This window comes from Cuculus canorus, chromosome 3 (genome assembly GCF_017976375.1).
Source record: "Cuculus canorus isolate bCucCan1 chromosome 3, bCucCan1.pri, whole genome shotgun sequence".
Lineage (NCBI taxonomy): Eukaryota > Metazoa > Chordata > Aves > Cuculiformes > Cuculidae > Cuculus > Cuculus canorus.
Window position 1 is genome coordinate 108,659,437 of NC_071403.1, and position 17,252 is coordinate 108,676,688.

The following is a 17,252-nucleotide window of genomic DNA, read 5'->3' on the forward strand; positions in this document are numbered from 1 at the left end:
CATCCTCCATGAGACACGGGGCCACAGTCCTGTCTCCTTCATTTGCTGAAAAAGAACTGTGGAGGTCTGAGTGCTGTGAACTTTGACAGCTCAAAACCAATTGCCCTTCCTCACTCAATTCATGAGGCTGTCCAAAGTAACAGGACGTGAAGAAAAACACATACAGCAATTTAGTTCTTGCTTTAATTTTGGTTTGAATAATGCTATTTTGCTTCTTGTTGCAGATATTCACACTCTCAGACTGGCTTCTTTGCTGCCCATAAAGCCTTTAACCCTTGAAGCAATTCTGCTGCTTGCATTTGTCCTGCTCCCAATCTTCCAGCCAGTTCTGCCGTTCTCAGCCTCAGCTACACCCTTGCAGCAGAGCACCCAGAGGGCCGCCCCTCTGGTGGGAGGTGTACAGACTAAGAACTTTTCTGTATGTTTCACTGTGTTCACCCTTTAGTACCAAACCATGGAGAAAAGGAACAGAAGCAGCGTGCATTGCTTTCCCAGTTCTTTACGAGATCGGTGTGCCTGGTAAGTGGTGTGAGATACTGATCCGTGCTTTTAACGGCAAACTCGCTTGGTGCCTTTTCCACAGGAGCTGGGGAAGCAGCCAGAGGTTTCTTATGAGCAGTGATACCATTTACCAGAGGATTCTCAGGAACTTTAGCAGCCCCTTGGCTCGTTTTTGAAAGGCCAGCATTGAGCTGTTTGGTGCTGGACAGGTGTGCTTTTTGTCCTTTGGAAGCAGTGACCCTGTGTGAAGAAATTTTGAGCTGAGCTTTAGACTGGAGTGGTGGTTCACTGAAGTTCTCTCTTAGCTGTTAAAACTTCTGCAGCCAACCTATCATATAACTGCAGCTAAACTAGGTGCCTGACGTTCAGAACCTTCCCAATATATATATTTTTTTTGGAGGGGCGAGGGGGGTCAGGAGGGGGTGAGGTGTAAAGAAGGGGAAAAAAGTCCCCAAAACAGAAAAACAGAGAAGAAATGTGTGGGTTTCCTTGTCAAAGGAAAAAAAGAGAACACCGAAAGTCAGATCTGCCATATAAACTTGTGAGGAGTGCTTGACCTCAACCAATTAATCTCAGCTAATACTTAACATTTTTTTCAAGAATGTTTTTGAACCTAGATCATGTTATGCAATGCGTCCACCTTTGTGGATATATTTCCGTAGAGGTCCCTTGGCATTTGTTGTACGGTAGCCAGTAATACACCACACTTGCCCCCTGCTTGACATGACTTAAACCCCACATTTCTCAAAAGCAACTGGCTTCTGCTGTGGAATGATGTAGTTTTTGCCCTCTGTTCAACAAACCCAGCCACACACGTAGCTGTGATCTCATTCTGGAAAACTTCTGAAGGACAGCGGTCCTGTGCACAGCAACAGTCCTGAGTACCACATCAGCTTCTCTCTGCTTACTCAGTCCTCACCCCACCTTTCTGCTTCCAGGGTATTTTTTGTTCCCTAAATACTGTAAAAACATTTCATATACTCAGGATTGACAATAACTAGCCTGCAGAAGGCTGAACAATTGAGTTGCTGGGAATATCTTCCAACTTATAAAAACAACAGATGTATATGTTTGCTAAGGGAAGAGGCAGCGGTCTCACAGTTAACTTCTTAGTTATCTTCAAGCTGGAGCTGCTTTCAGTTTTTGGGTTTGTTTTCTTTTTTTCTGAACCACCACAGAGTTTCATTCTAGTTTAACCTGCTTTGGGTTGGGAAGCACCCAGTGCTAGTGGCGTTTTCTTTTCAAACACTGGGTTTCAATTCAGAGCACTGGAGGCATAGGAGCAGAAGTTTTAACGTCATTGTGGCTCCCTTACACTGTGACTGTAGAAAGCATCAAACTCTTATCTATTTAAGACATCTATTTATTTTTGAGCAGTTTTAAATAGATGAGAACTAAGGAGGAAGGGACCGTTGTGCTCCTAGCACTAGCTCTTGCCTGGAATCCTGTCAATGTAAAACCCTCCTGCTCCTCATGCCGGCTGCATAGCTGTGCCAAGAGCATTTAAGAACAAAATCTCATCAATTTGGAGCCAGGGTCAGTGTCCTTAAAGCTCTGGAAAAAAGCAGAGGAGAACCTAGGGAGGAAGACCTGGATTCCAACCTATTGGATTTGCAAACTGTTTGATTGTGTGCGAAGTTTCTTGGAAAGAACTCAGTCACATCAGCCGCTGAGTATTTTAAAAGATGTAGCCTTTGAGGCATTTTGTGAACATTATTTTTTTTTCTTTATTTACGATGCTAAAGGATGACATCGGTTAATATACACTGGAGAAAAAGGTGGGCAGTTTTGTTTATGTACCAATTCCAAGTGTACAGCTGTGGTTTGTATTTGTTTTTTAGGAATACACACAAATATGCATTACAAACATGAAAGAAAAACAAGAAAGAATACGGTTCCTCCTAAACCTGCTAGGATTGCTGCTGGGAGCAGTTTGTGCTGGCCTCTTCTCCCAAGTGACAGGGGACAGGACAAGGGGGAATGGCCTCAAGCTGCACCAGGGGAGGTTCAGACTGGACATCAGGAAAAAACTTTCACAGAAAGGGTCATTGGTCACCGGCAGAGGCTGCCCAGGGAGGGGGTGGAGTCCCCGTCCCTGGAGGTGTTTAAAAGACAGGTGGACGAGGTGCTCAGGGACGTGGTTTAGTGGCAGATAGGAATGGTTGGACTCGATGATCCAAGAGATCTTTTCCAACCTGGTGATTCTGTGATTCTGTGATACCTTTAACGTACATAAGTGCTTTCATTGAGTTCGTTCTTTTGGGGATTTAAAGCCACGTGCCATCACCGCAGGACCCAGACGGATGCGCGCACCCATTACAGCAGAAGGGCAGGCAGGTCCCGCCGAGGGTGCGGGACGGCTGCGCTCCCGCGCCACAGGTTCGCACCCCCCAGGTCGAAGAGGCGCTGTTTAGGCTCGCCGAGCGGCGCGGGGTCCGTGGCAGGCTCCGAGCGCCCCCCCGGAGCCGGGACCCCCCGCTCCCTCCATCCCCATCCCCGGCCCCCCGCGCCCTGACGTCACGGCGGCCCCAGATTGGCTGCGCGGGGCCGGCACCGGGGCTGCCCCCTCCCCTCCCGCACACACTCACTCCGGCAGAAACTCGTAAAAAAAAAAAAAAAAAAGGGAGTATTTTTTTTTTCCTTTTCAGCCCGGCTTAAGGAGCGTTTCTTCTTACCCCCGCCCGCAGACCCCCGGCAGCTCCAGCGACCGAAACATCTGCTTTCCATTGCGACCCCCCCCTCCAGCGAACACCCTTCCCTGCTGCTCCTCCTCCTCCCTCCCCGCTCCGGCTCGCACCCGCCGCTTCCTTTCTGCCAACGATGTTTTCCTGCTCCGGGGGGAGACGTGTTTGCTGAACTTTTCTAACAGTTTTGGGGGGCGGGCGGGGAGAACCTGAGGTATTTTTTTTCCCCTTGTTCACCACCCCCCAGAGCAGGTTGGGGGGCAGCGAAGGATCCGCACGCAGGGAGCGGGTCGCACGGACACGCGTCCTTCTGCAGGGAGAGGAAAACCCTCGCACCGGGGGGTCCCACCCTTGCACGGGAGGCTCCAACCCTCGCACCGGGGGAGCTCGCCGGCCGGCGGGGGCTCCCGCTGCGTGGAAATGGCTCGGATCGGATGGGGCTTCCTCCTCCTCCTCGCTGCCTGCGCGCTTTTGTCACCGGCGCTGGCTGCCTCCGAGAAGGGCAGGCTGAGGAGGATCACGTACGTGCTGCAGCCCGGCCGCGGGGGCTCCTCGGGCAGCCGGCACCAGCGGCTCGGGGAGCAGCGGGAGCAGCGCACGGTTAACCTGCAGCTGAATGCGCGGTACAGCGGCAGCCCCGAGCGCACCCGGCGCACCAGCAAGCCGGGCGCCCAGCTCCGCCTGGCCCCCGCGGGGCAGCTGCACCCCAGCTCCGCCGCTTCTTCCTTCGCCAAGCCGGCACGCTTCGTCCCGCGGCACAAGCCGCCTCCGCCGAGCCCCCACGGCAACGGCTCCAGCCCGTCCCTCCGGCAGAAGCACCAGCCGCCGGGGTAAGGCTCGCTCCCCTGCGCGCCGGGGATGCTGCACGCAGCCTCCAGCATCTCCGTCGCGGCCGCTGTCGCCTCCCCTCGGGGCACGGCGGCTCTCGGTGCTCCCTGCGGGCACATCCCTGCGGGAGCCCGGGATGGGACCCCCCGCGGCCGCCCTTCCTCTCGGTCCCCGCGCCGAGCGTGCTGCGGGCGTCCCCGTCCCTCTCCGGGAGCCACCGTTTCGCTTTTCCAGCCGGTGCCGGGCGAGGAGGTTCCTCGCACGCCCTTCGGGAGGTTTAATTCTTCCCGCCTTTTCCCTCCCCTGCGCAGCGCCCGCCCCGCCGCCCGGCGGGGGGATGGATGGGGAGCGGGGCCGGGGGTGCGGGGTCCCGCCCGGCTCTTGTCGCTCACTGCTGTTCCCGCAGGGTCAATGTCTGCGGGGGACAGTGCTGCCACGGCTGGAGCAAGGCCACGGGCTCCCAGAGGTGCATCAAACGTGAGTAGCCGTGCGGGGCACGGAGGGCTGTGCGGGGGGTGCCGGTGCCGCCAGCAGGGGGGGACCCGGGGGCGTCTGGCGGGTGGTGGGTGCTGCGGGCAAAGCGCTGAGCTGCCAGCCCGGGGGGCGCAGCTGGAGCCCTTGTCCCACGGCCTCAGGGTGTGCGCCGGTCTCGCTTTTCATCCCTAAATCTCTCCTTGCTAACTTTCAGTTCACGAAGGATTGTAGTGATAGGACTAGGGGTGATGGGTATAAACCATCACCGAGAGGGGCAGATTTAGACTAGACATAAGGAAGAATTTCTTCCCCATGAGGGTGGTGGGGCACTGGCACAGGTTGCCATGGGAAGCTGTGGATGCCCCATCCCTGGAGGTGTTCAAGGCCAGGTTGGATGGGGCCTTGGGCAGCCTGGTCTGGTGGGATGTCCCTGCCCATGGCAGGGGGGGTGGAGCCAGATCATCTTTAAGGTCCCTTCCAACCCAAACTATTCTATGATTCTATGAGCAGCATGTGCCTCTTATGTTCTCAGCACAGTTAGCAACATTTTTGGAAGAGAGCTTTGTGGAGGTTGTTTTTTTGTGGAAAAGCTCCCACACATAAATGCTTGCATGTTAGTGGGTTTTTTTAACAGAGAGGCTTAAAAAGATGAAGAACCTGCCAGAGGAGCACAAGTGGACCAGCGGGGAGCAAGGAAATGCCATCTACCCATGCTGTCCCTTCACTGGCAGCCCACATGACAATGCCATGTGTAGGGCATGGAATTTCTGAAGTGCTGAATGAGGCAAAAGAAGTGGGTCTGAAGAAACTCACATAGAGCTTTACTAGGATATCTAGAAACAAACTATATGCCTCAAATAACACCAGTTGAGCCAATGCTATTGTACTCTGGTTGTCCTTTCTAATGTGAAAGGAAATATCTCTGCTAATTTAAGTGGGATTCAGGATGACTGTGAATGGCTGAACTGGAGTGATGTTGCCATGGAAGACTGGAATGACATACCTCTTCAGGAAACCCCTTTAGGTATCAGTGAGGTTTGGCGGATCGGTTTGGCAGATTTTGAAACATGACTTTAGTTGAGAAGGACAGACCTCTCTCTCAGAGAGTTGGAGCAAACAATGCTTTAAAGATGCAAACTCTGAGGCATGTGTCCCTATGTGGGATTTTTCACAATAGGTAGCAATCACATTTGTAATCCTCAGTAAGGTCAAGTACCTTTGACCTGCATGGAGCTGTTGCCAAGAAGCTAAGACTTTATTACAGTAGGCTGTTAAACACAAAACTTCACATTTCCCTGACCAGTTCAAACCTGTGTTTTAACATAGCCTTCAAAACTAACATTTGCAGCTTAGAATACATGCTGCTGTGTTAGGTTAGTCACCTTTTTTACTTAACATGTTTGAAGTCCTAGAATGATTTCCTTCAGCTTACAGTGGTATTTTGAGGCTAACTGCAGAGCTTAATAAACACCTGCCTTAGCTCAAAGACTAATCATAGTGGAAAAAAACCCCCACCCTCCTAATCTCAGGAGATTAAGTAAAAAATTGTATTTTAACTGCAGTGCTATTGTCAACCAATTTTATTCTCACTATTTTTAACATAAACCCAAACAGGTTTCCTCTTTTGGGTTCTTTCTCTATCTTCTAGTAACTTTAATTTCCAGACAACATCCTGTTTAACTTTTGTTTTAAATTAAATAGTTTTCTTTGCTTTGTTGTTTCAGTTTTATCTTTTTGACTTCTCCCATTAGAGTTCAACTGTTCTCTCTATTTTTGTCTTCTCTTTTTTAAATTCCCTTCTGTTTTAGTGTGTTCAGTGAGGATTAAGTCAGACAATTGTATTCTTATGGGATAGCTGTGTAGAATTTCATTTAAAAACATTAATTACTTGATTCATTCATATGGTTGTTGAAGGAATGGAATAGCAGAGAAAGGGTTAAGAGAGGTGGTGTGTGGGGGTTTCTCTTTGATCTTTCTTTTTCATTTTGTGTCTCTGATATTCGTCTCTCCTTAGCATTAATTATTCCTGCTGACTGCTCTGATGTTACTCAGATACTTCCTAGCACTGCTGTAATACACTTGGCTAGGGTCTTCTCACTTTTACGCTTCTCTTGGCAAGCTTTAAATGTACTGAAGTTATCTGTTTTGTAACTTAGGCAAACTGTGAGATAGCATTGACTTGATTTAGCTATGGAAGATTAGTCTCACAGTCATAAAAGCCAGATACCTCCTTTTCTTGAACCTCCCAATGTTCCTTTCAAAAGAACAGAAACCCTATCACTGAACAAAAGTTAACCCCTTCATTTTTTCTGGGGAAAAAAAATTATAAATTCTGATAGCGTACTCTTAGTTCTTTTTGAGTGGATTATTTCAGTTGTGGATTAATTATGCCACAGATGCAGGCACACCTGAGCTGACTTTATGCAGTCAGTTTGGATCTGTCCGGGTTTATTAGCTCAGGCTCAGTATCACTTTAATAAGCTATTATGGTCTCTAGGGCCAGTTTATTCTTTTGCACGGTGCTCTTTCCAGAGCCAACTTCCATTTGTCTGCATCGTGCTTCCAGAACCAGAATGCTGAGAGCCAGGGCTGATCAGGGAGGCTTATTAGCTCAGGTGTAATCCTGGGCTGGAACAAGCAGCACGTGTTTCTGCTCTGCTGCACCTGTGAGTAAGCCTCCCTGAAACCCACAGAAAGAGAGGTTAAAGGAAGAAGGTTTGGTCTTGCAGCCCAGGCTGTGTTAATCTTCCGCTTGCCTTTGTCTTGCTTGCTGGTGTTTGCTAGCCCTGTTTTCTCAAGCAAGTGACTATGGCTGAGGCTGCCGTTCCCTGGGTGACTTCCACCCCAGGTGAGTGGCAATCTGCATGACAGCAGTGGCAGCTGCATCACATTTCCCTTTGTAGCAGCAACAGGGGGCATTTGAAATGTTTCTGTGCAGGTCAGAGGGCAGCATCTGTGTGGAGGAAGAGAGTGGACTTTTCAAGGTCTTTTTCTGTATTTTAGTTTGAAGCTGAACTGCCTGTTGTGTTTACAATATTTGTGTTCTTTTGGAAGCCTGACGGTCTGTTCTTAGAAGGTGAGCTGCTGTTTTCCTGTGATCTACCTGTATGAGAGAGCTTACTGTATCCAATTTTAGGCACATAACTGTGCCTTTTATTTCAGCTTTACATTGTAAATTATTATCTTAAGAACTTCTTTTTCAAACTTTGTGTGACTTTGCTTATGAAGAACTGCATCATTCTAATTAAAAAGATGAAATCATAACGCCCAGCATTAGAAGTATTCAGAATTGCTTTACACAGGGAGAATGGTGTCTAACAGTCAAACCCAACCTTTATGAAGTATTCCAAACACCCACATTTGGGTAAAGATAAAGATAAAGATGGGGAAAATTCAACCACAGCAACAGAGAACTTCGAAAGTTATAAGCATGTGAAAAGCATTATGACAAAGACTGTCTTCCAGCCATAGTTATCATAGGTTATAATCTGTTCAAGTGCAATAGTAAGATACCGCCAAGGCTGTAGACTAATGTTTTGTTAGTACATGTTGCATAACCAGAGCATTATACAAACATTAATTAGTTCTATGACGTGGCTATAAGGCAATTATAACTTAGAGTGTGGGGGTTTTATTATTTATTTCACTTATGGAAATAAAGCCATAGGTTAAATGTGGCCTTGGACAAGTTATAACAACTGTCTGGAAGGCCTAAGCTGGAAATTAGGAGTTCCTGCCTCTCAATTGCATGTTTATCCTGTTGAAACCTGTTGTCTTCTACTTTGCTATTTGCTGCTAAATTTCTATTACTTAATACTACTTCCTACAGGTTTTCTCTTCTGTTTGTCCTGGTTTTGTTTGCTTTTTCTTAATGATTACAAGGAGCTGTTTTTCATATTGGGAAGTCAAGAAAGAAATTACCTGTTTATGCAGAATAAAAAAACAACCCCCAAAGAACCACCTTATTGCAATAGTAAACCCCGTCCAAAGTGTATAATAATACATTTTGTCTGGAGTACCAATATTAGTTATTAGTGAGTGTTCCCAATGCTGGATGGTTTCAAGAACAGCATTGCCTGGAGGAATTCTAACTTTCACTGGCTTAACAATGAGAACTAACAAATGCTAGTAGGAAGGAGAGAGTTGGCTTTTAACAGAATACTGAAGTGTAAGCTCCTTGTTGTAAGAGAAGTTCATAGGGCAAACAGGTGAGGAAGTGGATTTTGCGGGCTTATATTTAGCATAAGTCTCATATAGGGAGAGGAATTATTGTCTGTGTAGATGCAGAGCCCACATACCCTATGGCTGTCAATTAAGAGAAAAAGGATTTTATGTCTTTATTAGCTGAAGTTGTTGTGTGTGTAAATGTGTCTGTTCCATGCATGGGCATAAGGTGAGGATTCTGGAGTTGGAACTGGACTGGATTCTTTGAAATTTGGTCATGAAGTTCTTTCTTGTCTGCCATGTGCTCAGACGCCTTGGAAAGGTTATCAGAAAATAAGACAGTCTTTTTTTTGTATTAAAATGTTATCTTGCTAATTCTTATCTCTCTTGAAAGACTTCTTGACTCATCATTAAATAAATGCACTGTAGGGGAACCAGATGTAATTTATTTTTCGGAATAAGAAAATACACAGTGGTTTAATCTCCCTGCTGGAGAAGGAGGAGACTAGAAAGTTGTGCTAATACTTGTCCAGAGGCCCTCAGTGGTAGTTCTACTCTGCTTCATTTTTCACTTACTGCCCTTGGGAATGGGGAAGAATGAGAGGATTTGTATTCTTGTAGTCTTTGGCCAAAGCCACTACATTAGCAAGCAGTGTGTACTAACAGGAGTGGATCTATAGAATAAAGCCTTTGGTTTTGATGACCTGAAGCCCATGGTATGTGTGTTTCAGGGCTTAGTGTTTTGTTGCGGACTAGATATAGTCTCGTCTCATGGAATGAATGCTGATATGAGGCTGAAATACATTAGATGCCTTCTGGGAGTGTTCACGGTTTGGGGTTACTTTTTAATTATTTTTTTTTTCTCTGTATCTAAAAGAAGTACAGTGCATTTGTTTCATGGATTAGCCCCACCTGCCTAAATTTTGATGGCTAAAACCGTGCAGTTGAGGCTCCAAAACCTCCTCACCCAGGGAAAGGAAAATGGAAGGAAACAAGACTTGTGAGTTGGAAACTAAAACTACAGCTTTAATGCCACAATGATGCTAGTAATAATAATAATGAAAATAATTAGAAAGTAATAAAATATGTACAATTATATGAGATCGCACCCCTACCCCTTGATGACTGTACATCACCACTAATACTGCAGAGCAGACATGAGGGAACAGGTCTGTGGCTAGGAGGGAGGTGGACTCAGGAACTGGATAAGGGAACACACAGATCTGGGATTGGGAGAAACCAGACAGACAAGGTCCTCACTGGATGTTGGCCATTGCAGAAGAGAGACCTGTCCTCATGATCTCTCAGTTTTATACTAAGTATGACGTACATGATGGAATGGAGTATTCTGTTGGTCAGTTTAGGGGTCACCTGCCCTATCCACCCCTCCTTGCAGGTGCAGCACCTTCTCTGCCAGCTTGAGGATGGCCTTGGTCAGGGTATAAGCATTGGCCTTTTTGCATACCAATGCTCTGTGTTATCATTTTGGGAGAAGAACACCACTTCAAAAACCTGCAGTTAGCTTTCAGAGAATGAAGTTACTTACAGCAACTGAGTTAGTCACAAACCTGACTCTAATTTAGCTCAAACTGCAGCAGTGTGCCTTAAGGTGGTCCCACAATACGAACCAAACCTTGGTGAATGCAATTGATAAGATGCATCAAGAGAGAATCCTGACCCAAGCTAAAGCAGTAACACGGACTTTAGGTGCAGTGTCTCTTTCCTGGCCATTGATGGCAGCCACCCTGCCTCCTGCAAGAGTAGTCAGTAAGAACTGTGAGAAGACAGGGAGCTGCTACCTGCTCCCCTCTGTACAGACAGGATCATGCTATGTGCCGTTGCCACATTTCAGTGAAGAAACTTAAGTTTCTTCAGTTAGTATGAGGTGAAACCTACCCACCCTTTTCTTTGTGCGCATTTTGGGACTTTACTGGAAACAAGTAAGATTATAATGATACCGTATCCATTCCGTACAAATGCTACGTATGTATAGATTTTAAAACAAAACAAAACAAAAAACCTTGAAAGAAACTTTTCAAGATGTTGTGCTCCTGCACTGGAGCACATGACAGACACAGTGAGCTCATTCAGCTCATTGCAGAAGACTGTTAACAAAAGAAGCAGGGTATGTAGTAGATTTGTGGTAAATATACAGTGGTTGAAAAGCCCTGAACACTTCCTCTGTCAATACAGGATCAGCAGGAACCCAGAAAACATTGGAGATTTTTTTCTTTTTTTTCCCTTTCACATTTGTTTGCTGTTTATTTCCGATGTGTAACCTGAAAGTGGCATAGAAAGCTGTGTAGGTACTTGGGGAAACTGTGGTTCATTCAACCATTGCACAGTATTCTCATTGTTGTGCAACAGAACATTGCTATGTTTTGTGCAGGGACAAAATGACTGTTGACAGTAAAGTGATACTTTGTTATTTATAGTGCTAGTCTTGCACCTCTCATCTGTAAGGCTGGTCTTCTTGAGCATGGAGAAAGAAAGAGTTGGAAGTGGGGGTGCGTTCCCCTCTCCTTTGTCTCCAGCAAAGTGAGAGAGCGGGGTGAAGCAGCTGTGTGTACAGCCAGCCTCCTTGCCTTTGGGAAAGTTGGGGCTGTAGTGTGTGTGTGGGGGTTCTGCACTCTGCTGGACTTCGAGAAAAATTGGGTGCAGCACCTCTAATGATACCCTTCTTCGCAGACTCAAACATGAGTGGCTGCTTGTGCTGTGATCCTGCCTTAAAGCAATCTTGGATTGCCTGGGAGCTGCTGGCGTAGTGGAGAGCGGACGGCGAAGGGGCACACATCTCCCTCAGCTGGCTCATTGTTCAGATAATGCAGTACCGGGTGGTAGCTGGTTATAGGGGGTTCAGGTTGTCAAGTGAGTCTGTGTTCTGTAACTGACATGGACTGATACTGGGTTGGGTTTGAGGTTTTTGCTTTACTTTTAATTTGTTTTACCTTTAAAAGCATCATTACTTAACTCGTGTAGCCTAATTTATTCCTAGAAAACAGATCATCTCCATTGACTACAGAAAGAAAGCAAAACTGTAGCATCTCTCTGCATTCCTGACTGCACACAGAAGGGGGGCAACGATTGCACATGTTAGCAAGGCAAGATGTTCATTTAAATACAGAGCTAAAAATAGTTCTGCTCAGCCACGTTCTTTTTTTGTGAAATGCCGATAGTAATCCCTGCATAAACTTAAGAGTTTTGAAGAGCTGCTTCCTGATAAAGGAGGGTTGTTTTGTGTCCTATGGCAAGATTTACTTTTTCATAATTCAAATCAGGTTTTTTATTATCCCTGCACGGCAGTTTAGGCTTGCATTTTAAGAGGAGCTCAACTGAGAGGTGAACTCTTACTGAGAGTGGGTTGGATTTAATAAAAAATTTATTGTTCTTAGCATTTTAATTACTTTATTATGATTAATAGTCTTTTCTCTGGTATTTATTTTCTGTAATACTTCAGTTGTCTGAATCCTGCATCCAGTTAAAATTTTTCAGTTGTCCCTTTATTGAGTTTCTCTTGGTTTGTTCAGTTCCCTGCATATTTCTTATGGAGTATTTTGTTACAAAATGAATAAGTGCTGTAATGAGAAAGGCTAAGAGAATTAAAAGAATTGCACACTGGAGTGTTTACCACTCCAGCAAACAAGAACAGTGTGTAACGTGAATCTACGGGTTTTCTTTGCTTAGTCCAATCAGTAATGAAGGTGGGTTTTTTAATACTGAAATAATAGAATGATCGGTAGGATTTGTACTGTCAGAATATGTATAATTATGATCTCATACAATTAAATACTTCACAGTCTCCCAGATTTTAAAGTATAAGTTAGTCTTAAGTATTTATAATATATAAGCTTCAGTAAACACAACATGAATTAAAATGCCGTGTCAAACAGTATGTTATATCCTTATGACTGATAAAATGCAGTCTTTTGCTAAAGTTAGGCTTTTGAAGTATTTGAGTATAGCAGCTATTAAATTCTGATAAATCTTAGCATTTAGAGATAATGCTATGAAGATACATAGAAAATAATCTTAATAAAGTATGTTATGTTGTCATTAGGCTAGGAAAGAAATTCTGTGATTTTTGTTAGTTTTAAAAGAAATATGTATGCAAAAAAGCATTGGTTTTGTTTCCCTCCTTTCTTGGAGGTCATGTTTAGGTAGCCATCCACACTGGTGTGGGAATGCATGAGTTGTTTTCAAGTGGACCAGTGAAGAATTCCAACAGTGACACATGCTTTTATTTGAAGTATATTTAGAGAAAGAATTCCCCGAGACCATATAGTTATGATAAAAATAAAGTAGGAAGACACAGATGGTTGTAATACTTCCTCTATTAGTAGTGTAAAGTTCATATAGGTTTTGTGCAGTTAATGCTATTTCTTCTGTTTATTTAAGCAATTTCAACCTTTTTCATAGAAGGGTCTTACAATATGGTTGTCTCATCCTCGGTCACAATTTCCTCCTCCATCACCCTCAATAAATGTGTAGAATTGTTGGATGTATTTCTGCTAAAATTCAGCTTTTGAGAACTGTTTGAAGGGAGATACTCAGATGGAGAACTAGATCCCCAGAAAAGCATTGTAGGATGAGTGCCCGATGTTCCTTTAGTTAGCTTTTGGGTTTCTAGTTTCCAGTGTTCCGTTGTCAGTCTTGACAATGACTTACAGGTCTTAAAATGGTATCCAGAATAAAAGTGTGAGAGTAGGTGATGATCTAATCAATAGGGCAATTTGGAGAACAGGAAAACTATTATAAACTTTGCCCTTCTCCAGAATGCCAGCAACATATTCAGATTTTTCTGAGGGAAACTAGAGTATGCTCCTTTCCTTTCAGAACCCACAGCTTCTTGGTCTCCAGAGGGAGTGCTTCACTACTTTTCTTTTGGAATCAGTGGGGGTCGTCACTGTCTTTCAACACAGTAGGAGTTAAAGGTGCCTTTGTATCACAACTTTTTGTTTAGGATGTGCGCTCAACCAGGATGAGCTTTAGTTGAGTTTTCTTGTGTGCTTGAGGAATAGAAAACTTGAATTAATGAAATAAGGAAGACACTATTTTCTGTGCCTTTAATAGTATTCCTACGTTGCATGGAAAGGAACTCGGAATTTCTGCTCTAAGCACATATATATTCATGCCACAACGTTGGTTTTTCTGCATCCTGTAAACTTGATGCGTGCATCATTTCTTGACTGTTTTATGCTGGAATCTGAAACAGCCCCACACTTACAATCCTCTTTCCAATTACTGTATTTGCCTTCTAGCCTGTATTCTGCCTGACGGGATTTACACACGCCTGTGAGAGAAGTTGATCTATACTGTGTTAATGTGTGCAGTGATGGAATTTGTTGGAAGTCAGTGCATTCTGCTTAGACTGAGGCTTGTTTATGTGTGGTTAAGGGTCAAGGGGGTGACACGTTAAATTTTATGTGGAAACGGAAAGGAAAAACCAAGTGAAGGAGCTCATTATAAATAACACAAAACTTGCAACGCTGTTGTAGTGTAATCCTATCCAAGTAAGACAAATTTAGGAGTGACATTGAAAAGTTTTTGTGGACATCTAAGTACTGACCAACAGTAGTTGCTTGGTAACGGAGATGCTTAAAAGCGGAAATGAGGCTAAAAGATTAGAAAGTTGGGCACTTAACATTGAGCCATTTAAATTTATTTATTGTGATTTTGTCACTGAATAGTACATTTTTGTTGACTTCTTCATGTGATCTGGAGACACAAGGAAATAAACTTGTAAACTGTTTGAAGAAGGTAATTGTGACTCAAGGTAAAATCAAAGTGGTTAGCATAGAATCTGATCTTAATTCAAGAATTATCAAGAATTTAATATTAAAGTTTATTCATGACAGGTGGAGTTAGTTGTACCTGTATTTTGGTTTTTTGAAACTTGAGAAAAAGAAATTTTTATCTAAACTTCTTCAATATATGATGTTGTTTTATAGTTACCGATTGTAATATTATGAATTATGTGGTGAGGCACTGGCACAGAGGAGTTGTTGATTTCTCATCCCTGGAGGTGTTCCAGTCCAGGTTGGATGGGGCCTTGGGCAGCCTGATCTAGTGGAAGGTGTCCCTGTCCATGGCAGGGGGTTTGGAACTGGGTGATCTTTAAGGTCCCTTCCAACCCAAACCATTTTAGGATTCTATGAAATTATGCTTAATTTGCTAAGTATTAAAACGGAAGTACATTCTCAATTTGTAGAAATTTAAAAATATTTACATATTTTAAAGCTGTTATGTATTTTTTTTAATGGTAGGTCTTGCTCCTGTGAATATATCTATACTCTTTAACCGAAATAAGGTGAACACATGGACCGAAAAGTGCATATGTTTAATATCAGTCCCAATCCAGCATACACGTGTTGGAAGGGGTGTGTTTAAGCCTAATGACAGAGTTGTTATTTTATACTTGCTTTTCTGAAAGAATGTCATAAATACAACTGTATCAGGCCTCACAAATATCCCTCTAGCCCAGTATTCTGTCTGTGGTGGTGGCAAGCAGTAGTTCATAAGGGAAAGATGTGTAAAAAGGATGAATATGTTGGGATATGGGCACAGAAAATGCATTCAGCTTTTTGTGATTTAGGGACTTCCAAAGTGGATGTGGCACTGTGGCTTTATTTTTAGTAGGTACAGATTGCATGGTTTTAAAAAAAAAACAGCCTGAAAGAACCCCATGTTTTCACCACACTTCTGGAAAGTGGAGGGAGGTTGGTTGTGTTGGCTATGCTTGGCATTTCAGTGCAGCCAACTTCCTTGGCATGGCAAGTTTTGAGTGCTGAAATGAAGGGGTTCAAAAGGCAGATCAGTAAACTTCCGACAGAAAAGTCTATTGACTATTATTAAACACAAAACCAGCACTCTTGCTCAGGAGGTTGCTGAGCCTCTACTTCTTCAAGGCTGTAGTAGTACAAACTGTTACTACTTCTCACCCTGTTCTTGCACTTCCTTAACATCCACCTTAGTAATGCAAAGAGGAGACTGGACTAAGTCAATTTGTGATCTGACCTACTAAGCCTGGTCTTATGATTTGCATCTTTGCCAAGCTCAATTTTGAATTTCCAGTCATGATCACCTTGAGCTGAACAGGACCAAGCCTATTGCTTTTAACAGGAATACATTGGCCCACTTTTCAGTTTTAAACTTGACACTTCCAAACTTCAGTGTTTGAGAGCTTAGCTTTATGGAAAATAATGGTGTTTTCAGTTAGATGTGCCATTATTGTTTTCTTCAAACAAAATAATTAGGTCATACATTTGGCACTCTGCAGCTGTCTTGAACATTTTTCAAACTAAACTGCTGTGTTCTATCAATTAACATATTCATTCTAATTCTTTCCTGAAAATGTGATCTTTTATCTTATTTTGTGATCTTCTGTTATACAACATTGATGAGGAATTTCAGTCAAAGGGTGCATTGTTGTGAAGATCTAATGGATCGATTTTTGAACTTGTCACTGTTCACATGATTTAACACAAACGAGGTCTTTTTAATCACATAGGTTCTGGATCTGCTGGTGCTTGTTTTGTTATAAGGCCAGCAAGAGCAATGCAGTTTGTCCTGCAGAGCTTAATGTGCTTTATGTGTATGTATGTAAAGCTTAGAAATTCCAGGGTTTACATTGCTGTCAGTGAAATAAGAACCTTCAAGTCTATTTGGCTGAAAAAAAAAATAAGGTAGTTTCAATACGGGTTCTATTTTCAGCTGCATAGTTTTAAATTCATTGCAACCTTTTTAGGTTCACTTTGATAAGTGGAAACTTAAGTTTACTTAGGCTCCTGAAGCACAGCTTTTGTTCTTAACTATGGGAAAAAGAGAGTGGCAGTTTTCTCAGGGTGAATTGTTATTTCACTCTTGAGAGTTAGGAGATACAGAATGATCATGTCATAGCAGATTGCATATTTTATTATATCGACTTTTGGGGTGGTCTTCTTAGCTTGCTTCTGTGTTTGATTTTTGTTTTTTCAATAACTGATTAAGAAGCCTGGAGGTTAATATAGATGCATGGCCATAAATCTCAAGAAATATATGTTCAGTATGAATTTTTTGTAATGTTGTAAAAATTAGACTTTTGTAAATCCCGATTTTGTTTTTCTTTTACAGAAATTTTTATGTGAAATTTTTATGAAGCACTCCTAACTGTTCCACTGTGATCTTTGCACATTTTCTGGAGGTGACCCAGATGCTGGGGTCACTGTTCTGGTCTTAGAGTCTCTGCAAAGCTAGTAAAACTCAATTAGTATCTAAGGCTCCTGAATCTGTTTTCCAAAGATATAATTAATTTCAGTAATGTGCATATAAGCAAACTTTTACCGTTTGTAGCAAAATCTAGGCTGTAAGAGCAAGGCACAAGAAAGAGTTGGCTTCTGTATTACAACATATGCTTGTTTTAAATCTCTCTCAAGTTTGCAGTGAAAATAGTCTTCAGTCTTCCAGCAGTCAAAGACAAAATACAGTTTCAAAAATAAACAGAAATATAAGTAACCAAATGATTACTTTTGTTGCCAGGGATATGCAGTTGAGCTAGCTCATCTAAGTAGTATTGAAAAGGAGAGATGTTGCTGGACAGCATACGGAAGGGAGAAGTGTATGTGA

At 43.5% G+C, this 17,252-nt stretch overlaps 1 protein-coding gene across 5 annotated transcripts in view; it reads left to right on the forward strand.

Moving 5' to 3' along the window:
- Nucleotides 1-3,305: 3,305 nt before the first annotated feature.
- The window catches only part of LTBP1 (latent transforming growth factor beta binding protein 1), a 199,514-nt gene continuing 185,567 nt past the window's right edge, over nucleotides 3,306-17,252 (forward strand). For 2 of the 5 annotated variants that reach the window (XM_054061703.1, XM_054061707.1), the window contains exons 1-2: nucleotides 3,311-4,015; nucleotides 4,420-4,490. In XM_054061703.1, coding sequence (XP_053917678.1) covers nucleotides 3,606-4,015; nucleotides 4,420-4,490 — 481 coding nt within the window. In that variant the 5' untranslated portion in view covers nucleotides 3,311-3,605. Of the gene's footprint in view, nucleotides 4,016-4,419; nucleotides 4,491-17,252 lie in introns of all 5 variants that reach the window. The other 3 variants (XM_054061706.1, XM_054061705.1, XM_054061708.1) reach the window with 3 other exon arrangements.